Here is a 21266-nt window from a genome sequence, read left to right as displayed (position 1 = left end):
CATCTACATGCAGGCGCACCTGTTGGTATCGAAGGCATCCAACTCAGTTGAAAAGGTAGGGGTACAGTTGCTGAATATTGTTTTCCGTCAGGGTGTCTTCGACGTTGTAGGTGATGTGGACTAAACCCAGACTTGAGGCTGCAGAAAAACTCAGAAGGGCTGGATGGTCACCGCTGACAACGAATATTTCGCATGTGCCTTCCTGAGCTTTGTATTTCATGGTCCCGGACAGTTTGCCAAGCACTGGCAGTGGGGACGTTGCACCGTATGCGAAAAGTTTTGCACCTGTTTGCTCCAAGCTGTGACGGAGCCCGAGTTTCGTCAGGTCGCTTGATCCCACAGTTGACACAGTAGCTCCTGTATATCGAGGGTGAATTCTACTGGTGTGCCGTTGACCTCCACGATCACTCGCGGTGACCTCGAGATGTCGCGTGAAGTGTCAGTTGCGAAAGTGTACTCGTCGCTGTCCGAGCCAGCGTTCTTGCAACTTGCATATTGCCGCGCGCCAAGTAGGCAGCGCGGCCGTAGCCTAACGGTTATCGCGCTTGCCTCCCACGCGAAGGGCCAGGGTTCGATTCCTGGCCGCGGCTATGCATTTTTGTTAACACTGTAATGTGATGTTCTGGTGAAATCGAGAACCGTCTAGCTGATTCGAGGTCAGAATGTTCTACGCGTCGAACCTTCTACGTCGAATGCTCCAGAAGCCAACGTGTGTACAAAAGCGGCTCCGCGGGCAAGCCGGAGTCAGTCTCGCCCCAGCGCTCGATCCTGCGGTTTCGCCGATTTCGACGCCCGCAACGCTTTGTTATTATCTTTTGTACTCTTTTATTTTTGGCACAAGTTCGCCACATTAAACGTTTATTTCTTCCTGTTCATCTATTGTTTTTTGGTCACCACCCGTGACATATTGGTGGAGGTGCGGGGTAACGCATGCCCGTGCAGCGTTCCCCTCCGAGGGTTCGCAGTGCAAGTCCGACGCCAAGCCCACGAAGAACCGACGAAGGCACTACCGAGATCCGGTTCAGTCGTCGCACCCAAGGCCTACACCCGGAATACGGACTTCTGCCGCCCAGGACCAAGCAGCCAACGAAGCCGACGATGGCCGACCAGTCGCCGACCCCCGCCGCTCTTGCCGTCGTCTACCTGCCCGCCGCTCTCCGTACGCCGACTCCCTTCCACGGCGAGATCCATGAGGATGTCGAAGACTGGATCAAGCACTACGAGCGTGTGGCGCGGCACAACAGATGGACTGCGGAGCAGTGCCTCCAGAACCTCTACTTCTCCTTGGAGGGTACCGCGAGGCAGTGGTTCAAGAACCACGAGGCGTCGCTTACGTCGTGGGACACCTGTATCGCTGGCCTGAAGGAGACATTCACGAACCAGACACGACAACAGCGAGCGGAAGACCTCCTTCAAGTACGAACTCAAGGGCCCAACGAAACGGTAACCAGCTTCGTTGAAGACGTCCTCCGCCTGAGCAGCCGCGCCGACCCTCAGTCCACCGAGGAAAAGAAGCTGCGTATCCTGATGCGCGGCGTGAAGGACGACATTTTCGGTGGCCTCGTACGCAACCCACCGACGACGATTCAAGAATTTGTAACCGAGGCGACGAACATTGAGCGTGCACTGCAAGCCCGAGCCAGCCACTACCAGAGGCTACCCGGCGTCAGCGCGGTTCCGCCGTCCGGTTGCGACCTTGGCTCCAGCATCTCCAGCATTCGAGAGATCATCCGGGACGTCGTCCGGGAGGAAATTAAGAAGCTCCTGCCTGCTACCCACCAGCCGGCTTCGGTGTCAATAGCCGAAGTTTTCCGCGACAAGGTTCAGCGGGCAATTCAACAGGAGGCTCCTGCCAACGTAGCTGCACCCGAGGAGCCCACCGTGACCTACGCCGCAGTGGCCCGACGGTCACCGCCTCCTCCTCGCGCCTATGTCGCGCCGCCCCGACGCCAGTCTCCTGCACCGCAGCACGACCGACGCCGCGACGTCCAGCCCCAGTACGCCAGCCAGGAGCCCCGTGTACCTCGGAAGACCGATGTGTGGCGAACGGCCGACCGACGCCCGCTCTGCTACCACTGCGGGGAAGCCGACCATGTGTACCGCCGATGCCCATACCGACGACTCGGGCTGCGCGGATTCCACCCAAACGACCCGCGCCCCCGGTATGGTGAACGCCCTCGGGAGATCGACGAGTACCTGCGACGACCCCAGTCCCCCGAGCCTGCGTCCCGCCGAGAGTTCCGGTCGCCATCGCCCCGACGTCCAGCTTCGCCGATGCACCGACCCCGACGTGAAAGCCTGTCACCCCTCGCTCCTCACCGGGGAAACTAGGCACGGCAACCCCTGGAGGTGGAGTTGCCGAAGACAACCGACGTAAAGAGCCTCCAAGAACGACGGAGCGCTCCCACTCTCCCGACCCCACGCATCACAACGACGCTCCTGCATCGGTGTCCAACAACCTGAACGTTGTGATCGACGGCCTCGACGCATCGGCACTCGTGGACACCGGAGCAGACTACTCAGTCTTGAGTGGGAGGCTCTCCCGCCGCCTTCGAAAAGTCATGACGCCGTGGGAAGGACCCCAAATACGAACCGCCGGAGGACATCTCATCACACCAGTCGGGAGATGCACTGCTCGCGTCGAGATCCACGGTGAAACGTGCTCTGTCAAGTTCGTCGTTCTGCAAGACTGTTCGAGGGACGTTATCCTCGGAATGGACTTTCTCTGCGAGTATGGCGCCGTCATCGACCTCAGAACAAACCGGCTGACGCTACGAAAACCTGCTCCACCAGCGGAGGAACCACAAGCGACGTCACCCACGGTCCGAGTCCTCGCAAACCACGTAAACCTACCACCGCGGTCGAGTGTTTTCGTACTTGTGGGGATCGATGAAGCTTCCAGTGGCTAAGTTCTTCTCGAGGGAAGCCTCCAATTGCTCCTGGGAAGAGGCATAGGCGTCGCAAGGGGAGTAGCTGAACTTCAGGATGGGCGGACTGTGGCCCTCGTGACGAACTTCCGAAACGAAACGCAACACCTCACGAAAGGTGCAGCCGTGGGCCACGTCGAGAAACTCCGAAACCCCGCCGAAATCACCGCGATTACTGACGAATCCTCGCCGCCCCAGCAAGACAGTACGTCGCCAGCGCAGCTCGACATTGACCCTAAGCTTCCGGACCCTAAACGGCGTCAGCTGGCTAACCTCCTCGCCGAATACCGCGACTGCTTTGCGACGTCGTCGAAGATGCGCCAGACCGCGGTTGCCAAGCACCGCATCGTTACCGAGGACGACGCGCGCCCTGTGCATCGATCGCCGTACAGAGTCTCCGCTAAGGAAAGGGAGGTGATCCATCAGCAAGTTCAAGAGATGCTGAATGACGACATAATCCAACCTTCATGCAGTCCATGGGCCTCTCCAGTCGTGCTGGTTAAGAAGAAGGACGGAACTCTTCGGTTCTGCGTGGACTACCGGCAGCTCAACACGGTTACGAAGAAAGACGTCTACCCACTCGCCCGCATCGACGACACTCTAGACCGGCTGCGCCACTCTCGATACTTTTCATCGATGGACCTGAAGAGCGGCTACTGGCAAATCGAGGTCGACGAACGGGACCGAGAGAAGACAGCCTTCGTCACGCCGGATGGACTGTACGAGTTCAAGGTGATGCCCTTCGGACTATGCACGGCGCCAGCAACTTTCCAGCGTGTCATGGACACCGTACTGGCAGGGCTGAAGTGGCAGTGTTGTCTCGTCTACCTTGACGACGTCGTAGTATTTTCAGCTGACTTCGACGAGCACTTGAGACGACCCCGAGCTGTTCTTCAAGCTATTCAGACCGCCGGACTCACACTCAAGCCGTCAAAGTGCCGGTTCGCCTATGACGAACTGAAGTTCCTTGGCCACGTGGTTAGTAACGAAGGCGTCCGCCCAGACCCCGAGAAGACTCGCGCCGTCGCGGCATTTCCAGCGCCGACAGATAAGAAGGCCGTGCGAAGATTCCTTGGACTTTGTGCCTATTATCGACGCTTCGTTCGGGATTTCGCAAGGATTTCCGCACCACTTACGAATCTCACGAAGGACGCCGAGAAGTTCGAATGGGCCGAGGAGCTACAGCAGGCATTCGACGAACTGCAACAACGACTCCAGACTCCTCCTGTGCTTGGACATTTCGACCAGGCTGCGGAAACAGAAATTCACACGGACGCAAGTAACGCGGGACTGGGCGCAGTACTAGTCCAAGTGCAAGAAGGCATCGAGCGAGTCATCGCCTACGCAAGTCGGACATTGTCCAAGGCGGAGAAAAATTACTCCACGACTGAGAAAGAATGCCTTGCGGTCGTCTGGGCAATAACGAAGTTTCGTCCGTACTTGTACGGGAGTCCGTTCCGTGTAGTCACGGACCACCACTCGCTCTGCTGGCTTGCGAACCTGAAGGACCCGTCAGGACGCCTCGCTCGATGGAGTCTTCGACTACAAGAGTTCAACATGACAGTGGTCTATAAGTCAGGCCGCAAGCACAGCGACGCCGACTGCCTGTCCAGAGCCCCCGTCGAAACCCCTTCCGGCTGCAGCGACGACAATGACGACGAGTGCTTCCTAGGAGCAGTGAACACCAACAATATGGCACGACGTCAACGGGACGATCCTGAGCTGCGCGCATTAATCGAGCACCTGGAAGGGGGCAGGAGTACCGTGCCACGTGTCTTCTCACGAGTACTGCCGATGCCGACCTTCGCCATCCGACAAGGTGTACTCTACAAAGAGAACTTCGGCGACAACAACACACCGTGGTTGCTGGTAATCCCTAGTGACCTTCGAGAAGAGATCTTCCAAGCCTGCCACGACGACCCGACATCCGGACACCTTGGTTACAGCCGAACACTGGCCCGTATTCGTGAAAAGTATTACTGGCCGAAGCTCCCCAAGACCGTCCACCTATACACACGATCATGCCACGAGTGCCAGCGACGCAAGAAACCGCCGACGAGGCCGGCCGGACTTCTGCAGCCTATTTCTCCTCCAACTACACCCTTCCAGCAGATCGGAATGGATCTACTTGGTCCTTTTCCACCTTCGACGTCGGGGAACCGCTGGATCATCGTCGCCACAGATTATCTCACGCGGTACGCCGAAACGAAAGCTCTTCCTTCAGGGACTGCTGTGGAAGTCGCCAAGTTTTTCATCGAGTCCATCGTCCTCCGGCACGGCGCTCCCGAAGTTCTGATTACAGATCGCGGATCTTCGTTCATGGCCCAGCTGACGCAAGAGATTCTTCGTCTCAGTGGCACCGGCCATCGTCGAACCACTGCATACCACCCGCAGACCAACGGGCTGACCGAGCGACTCAACAAGACAATCGCCGATATGATCTCTATGTACGTCGACGTAGAGCACAAGACGTGGGACGAGGTGTTGCCCTACGTCACGTTTGCCTACAATACGGCGGTTCAGGAGACCACTGGATTCACCCCTTTCCAGCTGGTACATGGTCGGAAGGTAACGACCATGCTGGACGCAATGCTGCCCCATGAGCCATCTGACAATGAGAGCGACGACGCCCAGGCGGTTGCTCAACGCGCCGAAGAAGTCCGCCAGCTCGCCCGACTCATGATTCAAGACCAGCAACGCGTCGACGCTGGCCGCTACAACCTTCGTCGCAGGGACGTTCACTTCCAGCCCGGAGACAGGGTGTGGGTGTGGACGCCCATCCGTCGCCGCGGCCTCAGTGAGAAACTGCTGAAACGGTACTTCGGACCATACAAGGTACTTCGTCGCCTCGGCGAGCTGAGCTACGAGGTGATGCCCGACGGAACAAGAACATCATCACGCCGCCCACCACGACCTGAAGTCGTCCACGTCGTGCGCCTGAAGCCGTACTACGCTCGATAGGACTGTGGATCTTATGTGTTTCAAGTGACTCTTTAGTTTGCCGTTCTTTTTATGTGCTTTGTTTTGTTTTGGGATGCATCGGGGCGATGCACTTTTTAAGGGGGGAGTAATGCCGCGCGCCAAGTAGGCAGCGCGGCCGTAGCCTAACGGTTATCGCGCTTGCCTCCCACGCGAAGGGCCAGGGTTCGATTCCTGGCCGCGGCTATGCATTTTTGTGAACACTGTAATGTGATGTTCTGGTGAAATCGAGAACCGTCTAGCTGATTCGAGGTCAGAATGTTCTACGCGTCGAACCTTCTACGTCGAATGCTCCAGAAGCCAACGTGTGTACAAAAGCGGCTCCGCGGGCAAGCCGGAGTCAGTCTCGCCCCAGCGCTCGATCCTGCGGTTTCGCCGATTTCGACGCCCGCGACGCTTTGTTATTATCTTTTGTACTCTTTTATTTTTGGCACAAGTTCGCCACATTAAACGTTTATTTCTTCCTGTTCATCTATTGTTTTTTGGTCACCACCCGTGACAATATAGCATGGACAGTGACTGGAGCCGACCGACATACTTTGGAAAAGTGGCCAGCCTTCTGGCATGACCTGCAGGACTTGCCTCTGGCTGGGCAGCTTGATCGACCACTGTCGTACGGTTACGATCCTCCACAGTTGTAGCATGTTGCATCCGGGTGTTGACGACGTCAATTATCACGAGGATGTGATGCGGTTTTCTGGTGGCGCTTGGGCGGTTGGTGGTGCGAAGACGACTTGGCGTTCGCTGCTATCGCTGCCACTGTGTTCTCGCTGTGCTGCTGCTGCCTTCCTTGTTCCATCAAGGTGACCGTTGTGCTCCACTTCTTCAAATAACCTCCCCTGTTTGAGGATTCACTCCAAATCGAGGTCATGATGCATGGCATATAGCGGCGAAGGCGTGAAGATGTTGTAGACAGCAGGATCTGATTTTTGATTTCCGTGTCTGGATCGGCGAAGGCGCAATGTCGCGCTAGCTGTCGTAGTTTGGCGTAAAATGAGTCAAGGGACTCTCCTTCTACTTGCTTGGCTTGCCGGAAACGGTAGACCTCGAAGGTTGTGTTGACCTGTGGAGCGAAATAGGCGTCCAGCTTCTTGCGTGCTCCGGTGTAGAGCGGGCTTTCGCCAGCGGTGCTTGAGACAGTTGACGCTGTTGCCGCAGGTGCGGTCGCAGGAGGTTCGGGGAGCGCGCAGTAGGTGTCATGGACTTCCTCCCCGATGTAGTGTAGCAGCAAAGCGGTCTTACGGGCGTCGCGTGTGATGCCGCAGGCCACACGAAGTTCTCAAAGCGTCTTACCCACTTCAACCGCTTGGTGCCGACGTTATTGGCGTCAGTGGCACGCGCGTTTAAGGAAAACGTGGGGAGCGTGCTGTGCTCCATCTCGTCAAACAAGATGTCCGTTGTTGGGTGTAGAGGGGTCCGTGCGGTTCAAAATCGCTGTTGGGCGATTCTTGCGTTGTTCTAGTGCATCGTCACCATTGTAATGTGGGAGATGTAGAAAAATGGAAGGATTCCCTTGGATCGAAACCACAACGTACTGGCGTTTATTCGTTCGTTGGTAGCCATCTTGGAGAGTGTTCCAGTTGCCAGGCCAAGCCAGATTTATGGCTAGATTCCACTACAGTAGACACTACAGGTGCTGGTCGGGGCTGTAGGAAGAATGCTTCACTACCTCCCACCGGAAGCGCTGTAATAACGCACGCGAGCTGTTGACTGAGTGGGGTCGGCGTTGATATTGTTTTGTCTTGCATCTTTTAAGTTTCCATCATTGTCATGCTTCCATGATATGACATTAGTACCGTACACGTGAACATGTCGACAATACATTTCAACTGCTGAGGTGCCCTTTAGAAGCAAAATCCTGATAACACCACGAGCTTCCACATTTGACCCTGTTTTTGAAAGCGCACCCATCAAACAACTTATACGCGTATTGCGAGGGCGTGTCACAACATTTGCGCCATCTAACCGATGTCTGACATAACTGTGATCGTCTCCTGCGGCCCTGAGGAGAAATTATAACAAGAGGAGGAATGTGACGCCCGTGAGAGTTCTTGTTACCTTACTTTTCTAATAATCAATTATATCATTACTGTCACGCGGTTTCATGGATGCAAAATAAACACTGACAAACACCAATTTTATGTTAGAAAAGAGAAAACATGTTACGACGAATCAGGCCATTCGTAAACACCGATTTTTTGCGTCAAATAGTGCCCGTAGATAAACGCCGAAAAGCCAAATCCCCTCTGTTGCATCGAGACTTTTATTCATTGGTCACTCAAATAACTGCACGAATTCTGTCCTTTCAGGAAACAATTTGTTCGAAAACCTGGACAAGTACCCGCTTCAAGATGAATGTCAAGCAGCGCTGCAGGAACACATAAATGTAGAAATGCACGCAAGCCTCGTATATATGCAGATGGTAGGTAACGTTTGGGGCATTCGGAATGATTCCATTAATTTCGAACTACTTCGTCTAATCTAGAAGAACTGGACGAATTTGTTCCAAAACGTCGCTGCGATGGTGGATGTTATACTCTTCGCAGGAATGAAGAATATGGCAAATTGTCTCGTCCTCCTAGTGCCACAAAAAAGCGGAAGTGTCGACAATTAAAATGTTTACTTAGCATGCTTAAATAAGGGACCTCCGACTCGCGATCCCGTCTAATACCCTTGTTACACGGGCACACTTAACTGCAGTTACGCTAAACCACAATTAGCGCACAATACTTGCCGACAACATTCTGCGGCGATGCAGTCAGAGCTATGGGCGAACGTGCGCTTGAGCATCTTGAGCACCCATCAAAGCAGTGCACGCGCTCTCTTCACTTCTTTTGAAATAGCTGTCCGAGGGTATAGTGCGGCATCGGTGCTGACACGTAACCGCAGTTAAAGCTGAGTTAACCGCGGTTAAGTGTGCCCGTGTAACAGGGGTATTAGAGTGTGACATAAATTTCACAGAAATGTTCTGTTTCAGGCGGCACACTTCGACAATAACAAAGTGGCACGCAAAGGTTTCAGTACTTTCTTCGCGGAGAACTCCAAGGAGGAACGTGAGCACGCCCAAAAGATCATCGACTACATCAACAAGAGGGGCAGCACCGTCTCACTCGTCAATATCGACGTAAGCAAATGAATGCGACAAACCCGCGTTGCCGTGATTCTAAAAACGGTGTCGTCGTGCAGATGCCCCAGATCACCACTTGGAAATCCGTTTTGCAAGCGCTGCGAGATGCCATCAGCTTGGAGAACAAAGTGACCAACAAGCTCCACGCCGTGCACAAGACTGCCGATGAGGAGTGCAAAGACCCTCAGGTACGGATTGCATTCCGAAGGTGTTAGGAAGGCGTTCGGTCACATCCAATGTCGTTTAAAAACGAAACGACAAAATGTACATGCTGTCCCCACAAAAAAGAAAGTTGTTAGTGTTTTCTTTACAGCAAAAATAAACTGCGCATCGCCGAGCTCTCAGTATCCGCCCAGATATAGCATTAGCACTCCGGAATAGACTCCAAAGTTTTAGAAGTAACCGCTCTCTTACTCAAATGTTATAGGCGATTTCCGGAAATATTCAATGGGAAATTGGTGACCGACGACATCCTCAGATACATGGGGATGAATGAAGCAAACAACCGGGAACGGGCCCCATTTTCCCATTCAAAGTTTCAGAAATTCACCTATAGGTGAATTTCTGAAACTTTGAATGGGAAGCGTTAGTGGATCGAAGCGGTAGTGCACACGCTGTATACAGCGTGTACACTAACGCTTCGATCCCACTTTGGACGGTCCGCATAAATCGGGTTCACAACGTATCGCCCAAGGATTTATTACGGATGTGCCCGAAGGTGGTGGAAGCTTTCACTAAAATTGTGGAAAGATTGGCTCACCTGAGTAAATCACGAAAAATCAAAAACTATGTTTTCCCTATACCTTGTATGCACACTTAAATAATCCTTTGTCACTGTGGCGCTTATTTGTGCCAAATTAAGTGGAGAATATAAGCAAATTGTATTTTCTTTACATGTCACCGATTTTTCAGTCGTAATAAACGCCATAATAGCAAACAACGATTTTTTTATGATTTTGAGAAAAAAGGCTTAGCGATAATTTTTGCATAAACAAAACCAGTTTTAAATTTCCGTCTTTTGACTCCGGAGGTTTCATGTACTATTCATACTCACAATTAATTAATTCATCACCTTCGGGCACCTCTGTGGCAAATCCTAGCACGATATGTTGAGAAATCGATTTTCGCGGACCGTCCAGAGATCGAAGCGTTAGTGTACACGTACAGGGTGAAACAAGGAGGCGCCAGGCTCTTTAAATCGACCGGAAAATTCGGTTTCTCAGCCTATCGCGCTACGACTTTGTGCAGCGTTGCCCACAGATGGTGCTTTTTTTTTTTTTTTTTTGTAAAATTTGCAAAGAGCGAACTTACCTGAGGAAAAAGTAAAGAAAGAAAAAGGCTTAGCTCCTATGGAAACTCAGCGAAGCCACCGGTCTGCAAACAACACGGCGCCTTTTCGCACGGGAGACAAGAGATGGCGCAAGCGGTCGCGACGCCAACTGCCGTCAACGAACGAGCAGACGACGCCGAGAGCCGGCGTAATTAGCAAACAAGGAACTGCGCAGTTCCTTGTTGTTACCGCGCCTGTTTTTGTTTCTGCGACTGTCGCCGCCTGCGCAACCAGGGTTGCCAGGTGCTTGTACTCTGACCCGCCAAATTTCTACGAGATATAGCCCAAAAATAGCCAAATGTCGATCCAAAAAAATAGCCCAAAAATAGCCAAAAAAAACGGACCGTTTTATACGTTTGTTTTAAACACAAAAGACGACATAATACATGTTTATACATCAAATATAAATATTCACACCACTAGCATCACTAGTTCGTAGAACCAACGACTAAAACACGGGTGCATCACTACTGACAAAATGGGACACGTGTCGTTCAGGGTGTTTATTTTTTTATTTTTTTATTTTTTTTAAGGATTTTGGAACATAAGTAATGAACACTGTGTTGTGTGCTCTGCAACGGTGCCGAAATTCCCCAGAAATGGCGTCGCTTGCACGTTCGGCGAACTTCCTGAAACGCTCGTACGAGCGAATGTCAACAGATCTTCCACTGTATTAATTGGACGCTTCGGGGGTATCGGGGTATGGTGACTAGAATGACGTCACGGGAAAACTACGCAGAGTTAAACACGACGTATAGGTGCATGCCAATCAACAGGCAACCTGAAGAATGCGAAGAGGAGATGATGTTGGGGCCGCAAGGAATTGCGCCGTCACTGGTTGAGATGCAGGAAAAACAGCACACGCTTGCATTCCGACAAATTTCGAGGGTAAACAATTGCACAAGGTGTGCAAAGAGCAGACGAATTTGCTTGCTGTCGCATACTTATCAGGGTTAACAGACTGAAGCGCCAAATGTTTACGTAACTTACTCTAAAAATGCCATATTTAAGCCTATAAACCGCTGATTTCTGCTATAAACCCAAGTGCTTTGAGGCATTTTGGTGTGCCCGGCACGGGTCACAAATAGCCCAATACTAGCCAAATAGCCAATTGCCATTTTTTTTCCGCCAACTGCAAATTAAACTAGCCCAATTTGGCTATTTATAGCCCAACCTGGCAACCCAGCGGAACGCGCGCCGCTTTTGAGTCGAAAAGATTGTCTGCTAAAGACGCTGGCTCTCGGCGCCGTATGCTCGTTCGTTGGCGGCGTTCGTTGCGCCATCTCTTGTCTCCCGTGCGAAACGGCGCCGTGTTGTTTGCAGACCGGTGGCTTCGCTGCGTTTCCATAGGAGCTAAGCCTTTTTCTTTCTTTACTTTTTCCTCAGGTAAATTCGCTCTTCGCAAATTTTACAAAAAAAAAAATGCACCATATGTCGGCAACGCTGCACAAAGTCGTAGCGCGATAGGTTAAGAAACCGAATTTTCCGGTCGATTTAAAGAGCCTGGCGTCTCCTTGTTTCACCCTGTAGTATAACTTCTGGATAAGATTAGGCTTAGTTTTGAAACTGGCATCTTTGGGCGGAGACTGCGTTCGGGGATGCCTGGTTTATTTTTGCGGTGAAACCCCGCCCCCCGCCCCCCCCCCCCCCCCCCTCAAAAAAAAAAAGAACTGTAAATATTTTTCAGAGAGACATAAATAAAAACATTTTCCGGGAAAGTGAATTACGGTGGTTTCAGGCTGTTACGATTTGGCGTGAACTGAATATCCTCCATGGAAGTATAGCGCAACTTGTTTATACGCCTCGCAAGTGGGCTCATTTTCGTCTTCTGCGCATGAAAAAGGAAGGAGCGGTGACGTCAGAACGCCGAGCCCTGATTGGCTGATCGCGACCCCCTATCTGAGCGTCGTCTGCTCCTTTGCAACGTCGTCTGCTCACAACGTCGTCTGCGTCTGTCTTACCTTTCCTGCGACTTTCGGAAGTGCAGGTCTTTACGAGCGAGCTCGACTTCGCCTTTCAGAGAGGGCAGACGAAATAACTCGAGCGGTACGTTGTTTTTGCCTAACAACTAGCAGACGCGCATCAAGGGGGAAAGTCAAAGGACTCACTGGCGAGGTGTCCCGGGGCGCCGAGGTTTGTTTGATAAGAACCGAGAGTGAGCGTGTTAAGGCCCGTTCACACTCTTGCAACCGAGTGCGACCGAGAGAGACCAAACCGGTTTTTAAGCCTTTTGCGATCTCTTAGGACCAGCTCCGCTCAGTGAATCCGGTCCCAAGAAGTCTTTCTCGGTCGTACTCGGTTGCAAGAGTGTGAACGGCGCTTTAGTGTCCGCAATTTCCCTCCCAAATCCTCCTTTCGTGTGCGGCGAAACCCCTCATTCTTTAACGGCGTCGGCGGGTTGGCGCAGTTAACGTCGTCTGCTTTACGTCCGCTAGTCAAAGCGATGGCTGCTTTACCTTTCCTGCGTCTGTCGGAGATTCACCGCTTTTTCACCGGCGAGAGTCACCGTTGTCTCGGGAAACAGGGAGATAACAAGAGGAAGAAATTAACCTCTTAATCTAAAACTGAGGACAGCGATCAAAGTATAATACGGGAAGAGTTCACAAGGGTCGCGCGGGCATATTCCATTCAGCACACCAACCGGTCGTGGGCAGACGGTCGCCGAGTCGCGGAGTGCCTGCTAGGCCTAACTGCCGTGCTCGCTTGGTCGCGTTCGGTGAAATCGTGGTCGTTGGAGCTTTTCCCGGGTGTTTGTGGATGCAGCGTTCTTGTTCGTCGTGGTCTGTTTCAAGTACTTTTTTCTTGCTGCTTGAAGTCGCGACGCGTGAGAAGCGCACGTAGAAAAATAAACGTCCGTGGGTCGTCGCTGTCGGCCATGCTGATTTGATCGTAAGAAGTGCGTAAGACAGCTTCGGAGCTGTCGTAGGATTTCGTCGTAACCTGCGCAAAACTTACAAAAATTTCGTTTCGTGAATACGAATTTGTTATTAAGTTATGTCTTACGCACATTTTTGGCGTAAGATCGTTTCGTGAATCTGGCCTCTGCGCTTTCGAAAGTCGCAGGAAAGGTAAGACAGACGCAGACGACGTTGCGAGCAGACGACGTTGCAAAGGAGCAGACGACGCTCAGATAGGGGGTCGCGATCAGCCAATCAGGGCTCGGCGTTCTGACGTCACCGCTACCCCCTGCGCAAGAAGCAGACGAACTTTAAAAAATTCCTGTGCTTAGGGGTGAGAAGTTTGTGGCAAGTGTTGCTGCTGAATGAGGCATGTGTCAAAAATGATGTATTCTCGCCGATGTGTCTTATGTCCCGATCCGTGAACTCGGATATGCAACAATTTCCTCGTTCGTTTTCTTCCTTTTTTTTTTTTGTTTTCCTTCTTACGAATATGTTATTATACAGAGGGTGGAAATTGGTTACATCCTTCAAAGAAAACATTAGGTCATGGGAAAAAGACCGTGCACGGTGTTAAGATACATTTGGTGTGTTGTAGGGGATGAACAACCATATTGAATATGAACTCCCTGTACACTACAGTAACCAAATGAAATTTTATGTTACAGCTCATGGACTTCATCGAGAGCGAGTTCTTGGAGGAGCAAGTGACTTCCATTGACAAGCTGCAGCGAATGATTACAGTACTCAGTAACATGGACTCAGGCACGGGGGAGTACCTGTTGGACAGAGAGCTGCTCGGGGACAAGAAGGAGTTTTAAGCACTTGCTTTTCAGTAGAATCCCAATTCTCAAGGCGTGTCGCTGAGTCGGCGACAAAGCAAGATGTATTGAAGGACTCAAACTGCAAGAAACACTTTCTGGTTGCCTAGAAAAATTCATATGTATTGGTTAAACGCTTCAAAACTTTCCCTATCCCAACTATTCGATTTGTTTTTAAGGTTCCCACCGATTTTAGTTTTCACGAATTCTGGGGAGCAGGGGCCTCTGTTGCAATAAAAGGTCAAACGACCCGAAGGTGACTGTTTGATTCCCACATGTCAGTCTTCCATTCTATGCTATACTCGTTGTCAACTAAAAAAAAAAAAAAAAAAAAAAAAAAACACGTTTTGCGCATTGATTATATGCCGCGCGTAGTTATTACAAGATTTGGTTGTCGGAGGAAGAAGCCATATGCTTTTGTTGTTTGAAAGGTGTATGTCTTGATATGATAGCCTATATCTAACCTGAAATTCACCTACATTATGGCTTAGTTCACCACATAAAGGGGGAAATTAGTAATACTCCGCGAGGAGCCGGACTTGTTTACTACGGTTCTTGAGGTGAAAACGAGAATATATATGCACAGAATAAGCGTTTGCACAATTCACCACTCTGCAACTTGCTTGTGGGGACCCATTTAACTCGAAGTGGTCAGCGATTGTCTCTCAAAGTGTCCGGAGATGCTGAACTTAGTGTAGTGTGCACTCGATTTAGTGGATAGCGTAAATCGGTTGCTTGATACGTTTAGTTGCACTTTCCTACAAAGATGTAATTCTGGGTGAAGTTAAAGGGTAACTCCGATCAAAAGTCGAACCGAAGTAAATGACTGATATCGATTTACCGACACTAAATACGAGCACTGCCAAAATATTACACTAATGGGAAACCGCGATTCACTCTAAAACTGATATTACAAATGCTACCGCCAGCTTCTCAGCGGGCATTTAACGGGTTGGCTGTTTGTCAAGCAACCTTGTGCCCTGATGTCATCTTTGTTTCCAAGGTTTTTTGTTGGCACTGCCACTCCCCAAGGAGCTCCCAATGGGTTGCGAACATTCCTTGGATGTTCTGAATGTTGAAGGAATGTTAAAACACCATTGGGAACGTTCTAGGAACATTCGTATGCGAACATTCCCTACAAGGTAAGCTGCTCAACATCCAAGGAATGTTCGTTGGCGAAAATTAGTATGCACAATGTTCTCGGAATGTTTCCTTTCAAACATTCGTATGCGCAACATTATTGGAACGTTCGCTTGCGAACATTCCTAGAATGTTCGCTTACGAGAGAGCTCCGTAAAGCTCCGTAAACAACAGGTTGCGTGAGAGCTCCGTAGAGCTCCGTAAACAACAGGTTGCGTGAGAGCTCCGTAAAGTTGAATGTTCGCTTGCGAACATTCAACTTTACGGAGCTGTTCGAAACACCATCCACTATATACCACGTTGTGCCAAAAATATGCAAATTAAGTGGAGTTTCTGGAAACTTAGCATAAGAGATCAGCTTTATCTTCTATAAGTCTACCGAGGAGTGTAATATAAGGTGTAGGAGAAAAGCAATGATTTTCAAAATTGATAATGAACTTGGCACTCACTGCGCATGTAGAGGGGCAGTTTTGAATGGACCAGATTTTTAGTATCTGGGATTTAAAACTTTGAAAAAGGTATTTTTCTATTGAATGTGGGATGCCATCGGTTATGTTGACAGCACGTTTTGAATGAAACAAGTTGATCAAGTGACAGGTAGGAGTAAACTGCCATTAGTACGTGCTCGTGGCTGGTGCGCTGGAAAAGCGGCTAGCTTGTGCTCACGCCTCCTAAAAATCTGTTTCGATTAAAAAATATCGCGATCGCCCTGTGAGGAGCTTTATCACATCCATATATGTTGCGCGGCTCATTGGGGCTCAGCCTAAGCAAGCCGTAATTCTGGAATCTTTGTCAATAGTCGTCAGAGAATGTTTCCTGAATGTAGCGATGTACCCACGCCACGTTCCACAGCAATTGAAAGGATGTCCCTGGATAAATTTGCAACATTTCAGGAAATTTGCAGAAGTTCTTTGGGCGTTCTGAGAATTAATGTTCTTAGAACCTTGTTGGGATATTTAAATGTTGATTAAATGTCCTGGTAATGTTCTATGTCGTTCTCAGGACGTTCTAAGATTGTCCCATAGAAAACATTCCCCGAATGTAGCGATAAGACCCTGCGCCACATTCTGACAACGTTGATAGAATGTTCTTACGCAAATTTGCAACATTCCAAGAATGTCGACTATGTTCTTTCGAACATTCCCGGAATGTCCTCAGAACGTTCTCGTGCTACGTGGGTTCTTTCGCCGTGTTTTTCTGTTGCGTTTTCAACTCTCCCAGACGACCGACCGAAACCTTGCAAGGTTTCGGTCGTCCGTCCGGCTGATCGGTTTTGGTTGCCATGCCATTTCGGTCCTTTCAGATCTTCGAAGCTTCAAAAAGATCGTTCTGAACCAGTCGTGCCAAGATCGCTATGCAGCTTCATCGTACTGGAAGCGTTCCTCGCCAATACAAGCGTCTTTGGCACTGTGTGCCCAATCAACTAATCAATATAGCTTATATGTCCACACATTTCTTACAATGTTTTTTTTTCGTGCGTATTTCACGGCACAAAATATTTTTCAATGCTTCCAAGCGCCGACGCCACATGTGGTGGCGGTGTGAAGATGTGCGCTTGTTTCGCAGGTGTGTGGATAGCAAAATCCCTGGATCCTGTCACCGGAAATTTTGATCGGCTCAACAAGAATGAAGAGATCAAAGAGGAACTGTTCATTCCATGAACCGAAATGGCGACTGTTCATACGGGGAGCGTGACGCTATTTTCCCAGGATCCAGTGACTTTAGGAGAATGCACGTTTCTGAAGTTCCCGCATTAAAGACAACGTAAAAACTAGTGTTATTATTCTACGGTCGCCTAAGCGAAGTGCCACTGAGCCTGAAGCGTTTATATTGTACGGTGGTTTAATATTGTTTCGGACGAGTTGGCAATTCATGACCTATAGGTAACAAAGGCAGTTTTTTACCTATTTGTTAAAAGGTAGTTTTTACGTATTTGGTAAAGGTAGTTGTTTACCCATTTGGTAAAGAAACTCAAATAAAGTCATCAGTTTCCTGCAAGAGCATCTATTGACATCAATTACCTATATACTATGCCTTGCCTTAGAGGTGCCTTTTAGAGTGCATCGAAGACAGCAGACTCGTTTAGTGCTTTAGCCTTCGAAAATGCCTCAGGCCTTTCTCAAAGCAGTCGATGTGTTTTAGAGCGCAGCTCTTAGGCGCCCGTTTCCGGCTAGAGCGGCGTCGGCGTAACCAAGGTCACGTGACCCCTCCCAAGGTAACCTCAAGGTCACGTGACCCCTCCCAAGGTCACCTCAAGGTTACGTGACCCCCCAAGGTCACGTGCCCACCCCTCCCCGAAGTCACGTGACCCCCTCCCCCGAGGTCAGGTGACGCCCCAGGAGCATATTAAAGAATGAGGGGAGGAGGAGAAAGAGGAGTCTACCCTCCCCTCAGTACCCTTCCCTCCTCCTCCTCAAGAGCTGCGCTCCAATTCGGCGTTACAGGGAGTTGTAAACGGCTTTCACTTTTTTGAATAAAAAATAAATTATATTTTGCTCTAAGGCAGCTCGAGCCCATAAGAAGTGGATTAGTTCCCTGTAAATAGTACGTTAGTGCCCCTGCCACACGAAAAAAAATTAATATATTTTCATTAAACGATATTATGGGATTGAATCAGCTCGCGATTCTGAGTGACTATAATACGAGCGTCACGAGCTGATTTGCCGACCCCATATTGCCATTCGATCGAAATTACATTCATTTTGCCATGTGGCGGGGGTATAATGCAAGAATTCAGTGATTGCAGGCGTTGACGTCGCTTACATGACTGCAATTGTGACACTTGTCTAGCCGTGTCCGCCTTGACTAAGTCTGCCTGATTTTTACTGCGATCCGTTTTGCTGTGTCTCGCCATTTTGTGGAATTCTGCATAAAATATGCATTCCTACAGCCGTAATTACGTGGCTCAATGTTTTCGACTTAAGACAATCCCATTTTTTTGTAGACATCTTATGCTTATACCTCGTGCCATTTCATATCAATTATTTAGCGGTGGAATATTTTGTCCATGTAATAAAATGTTTTCTAGCCCCGCTGATATGGGCAACTTTTATTTTAGCTAATAAGACACGCTTATGACTAAAGGCCCGTTCACACTCTTGCGACCGAGTACGACTGAGAGAGACGAGATTTCTTACAACTTCTTAAATGTTTTTAGAATCAGGGAACACACTGGCATTGTGGCGCCATCTATGCGGTGACCCTGGAACTGCATTTCACAAGAGCGAACATTTTGCGGGATTTCCGAGGTCAAATGTGCGTAATACCCATAGAAAGGCTCTTTTATAACATTGACAAAAGTTTTTTGAGCCAAAAAAAAAAGGATAATGCGCGAGAAATAAAAAAAAAAAAATATGCCGGACCGCCGAGGTTACACTGCTTCCCAATAGATGGCGCCAGTGTGTTCTCTGGTTTAAGAAGTTTGAAAGGGGGGGGGGGGGCGGTGCCACGATTTCCGGACTTCGGTCAAAGATTGCTGGAAGTTGCCCTCTGACACTTCTGAAGTAAAGAACAGAAAACCGATTTCGCCTGCGTGTCCTAGTTGTTGCGTAAAAAAAAGATAAAGATTGGCATTTCGGGCACCCCTCAACTCACTCCCAGCCTTCAGGGTCACACCTGGTCCCCCTCCTAGTGACGTCATTCGGAGTGCCGTGTAGCTTCCCGTGTGCTATCTCGGAGGACGCTTCCTCTCCCTCTCTCCGCTGACATTAGCGGGCGTTATGCTGCAGCTTAGAGCCGAGCGAGGTCACGTAATCTTTTCGCCGTAGTTGCTTCGGCTGCCACTTGGGGCTGCAGGTGGGGGAAAATGCTCGACTTTTGCTTCGCGATTATGCAGCGGAATTGCGACATTTTTAATGAAGGAAGTGTTTTCTCTATCCTCCGGGACACGGTTAACAACGTAAAAATGACGAGATGCAAATTCTTTTAATCATAAAATCGTTGCACCGGCCCCTTAAGGAACCCAGGTTTAAGAGGTCGCAAGAGTGTGAACGGGCCTTTAAACCGGGTTGTTACGCCGGTCGATCCACGCGCGTTGCCTTCGTTTCGACGCGCGCCCCCGTTGGTCTTCCTTTGCGACGTCACGAGAAGAGCGCTACACTTCTACGAGTTGATAGAAGGGTGGAAAGTTGGGCCAGTTGGTAGCGACAAGTTGGTAGTGATTCATGGTAAAGATTAAAGAGCACAAGAAACGAGGACATCGGGGAAGAAACACACACCACGAACTGGCGTTTACTCGCAACTCATCCATTTATTGTGACCTAGTAGATAAAGAAAACACAGAAAAAGACGAACAGTCCCCCACATCGCCCGTGCGCGACCCACTTCCATAAGAGGAAAAAAAAAAGTTCGAAAACACGTTTTTAAGCAATGCACATCTAAAACACGCGGGATATGACAGATTCAAGATAAAACTGCAAATGAGACAGATTTTTTTCTCTCAAATCTGCCATGTCCCGCGTGTTTTAGTTGTACGCTGTTGACAAATAATTTCAAGATTTTTTTTTTTCATTTTTGTCGAAGTGGGTTGCGCATGGGCGATCTGAGAGAGTGTTCTTTTTCTGCGTTTTGTAGACTGTGGTGCGTGTTTCTTAACCATGAGAGACTATATACTTTGTTTTAGTAAAGACGCAGGCGACGCAACCAGCTAATGGGACCAGTCAAGCAGCGTCAAAAGTGCAAGTCACTGGGCCTTCTTTGCTTAAGATTAGTTCAACGACGATAGAACATGCGCAGAAACATGACGAGCATCATGAAGGTGCGCTTTTGACGCTCTCTGATTGGGCCCATCAGTTCGTAGCGTCGGCTACGTCTAGACTTAGAAACACTGACACCCCCCCCCCCCCCCCCCCCCAAAAAAAAGAGTTTTTTCTTTTTTTTTTTTTTTTTGTTAGGCGATTTACTATGGTGTCAGGAGACTAATCAAACAATATTTTGCTAAAGCGCCACGTATACTTTTAATAACGTAAAAAGAAAACGCAGCAGCTTGAAACCGAAACTGGACTGGGGAGGAAGAAGAAATATAGAGGAGAAAGTTACCGTTAATCACCTGTCTGTGAAACCTTTCTTTTTTTTTTTTTTTCCAGTCAACGTGTTTTCACCATTTTATAACCACAAAAAATGGGTACCATATGTTTGTCTATTTTTAGCATTGAGTGTGTGGCTTCGATGACCCACGACTGATTATCAATGCAGGGGCGGATCCAAGGGGGGGGGGGGGGGGGGCGACAAAGGCGGCCGCCCCTCCCCCCCCCCTGCTTCCCCCTTCTAGGAGGGCAATTTGACATGGGTGGATCCCCCCCCCCCGGGTGGATTCCGAGTCAAGAGGTCCAATGAGTCAAAAGATCCAACGCGTCAAAAGATCCATCATTGGATCTTCTGACTCGTTGGACCTTTAGACTCGTTGGACCTCTTGACTCGCCGTGGATCTTTTGACTCGTTGGACCTCTTGACTCGTTGGACCTCTTGACCCACATTGGATCTTTTGACTCGTGTCGGGCGAGTCAAAAGATCCAACGAGTCAAAAGATCCATTATTGGACCTTTTAACTTGTTGGACCTCTTGACTTCCTGTCCGATAACGGGGAAAAGAGGGGGGGGGGGGGGAGGGTGAAGGGCTTCGAAGAAAGTTGGAACAAAAACAGCAGGAAAAGAAAGAAAAGCCAAACAACGATGAATGACGGCTTTTGGGTGGCTAGGAGGGGGTGACGGTCACTGCACTGCAACGAGTTGGGATCCCGCGAATAATAACAAAGCAAAAAAAAAAAGAAAAGATGAGGATGGGAGAAGATGATGCAGTGGCCTCGGGAACGACAGGTTTTGGCATCCTAAATCGGTAGCCAAGTCACGGCGTTGTGCGTTTTCCATTTCAATCGGCTGGTGATCAACGTAATCTCTTCGTGCTGTATGCTTGACTACCGCAGGAATTTCCCAAAAATTTCGCGCGCTGTACTAGCTTGAAAGTCACTACACAAATGCACCCGCGCACACTAAAAGTGCAAAGCCGTGAGGCACTCTGCGATTGATTGGACTAGCCGGTAATAGCATG

General features: G+C 49.7%; 1 protein-coding gene across 1 annotated transcript in view; it reads left to right on the top strand.

Moving 5' to 3' along the window:
• LOC8042315 (ferritin heavy chain B) overlaps positions 1-14331 on the top strand; it is a 39901-nt gene extending 25570 nt beyond the window's left edge. Inside the window, exons 2-5 of the mRNA XM_029988441.3 lie at positions 8216-8328; positions 8884-9030; positions 9093-9221; positions 13929-14331. Of these exons, the coding sequence (XP_029844301.1) occupies positions 8216-8328; positions 8884-9030; positions 9093-9221; positions 13929-14081 (542 nt within the window). The 3' untranslated portion in view covers positions 14082-14331. The remainder of the gene's footprint in view (positions 1-8215; positions 8329-8883; positions 9031-9092; positions 9222-13928) is intronic.
• The last annotated feature ends 6935 nt before the right edge of the window (positions 14332-21266 follow it).

This window comes from Ixodes scapularis, unplaced genomic scaffold, assembly GCF_016920785.2.
Source record: "Ixodes scapularis isolate PalLabHiFi unplaced genomic scaffold, ASM1692078v2 PGA_scaffold9__187_contigs__length_104089568, whole genome shotgun sequence".
Classification (NCBI taxonomy): domain Eukaryota; kingdom Metazoa; phylum Arthropoda; class Arachnida; order Ixodida; family Ixodidae; genus Ixodes; species Ixodes scapularis.
Note: the sequence above shows the minus strand (reverse complement) of the source record. Positions and strands in the feature narration are given on the sequence as shown.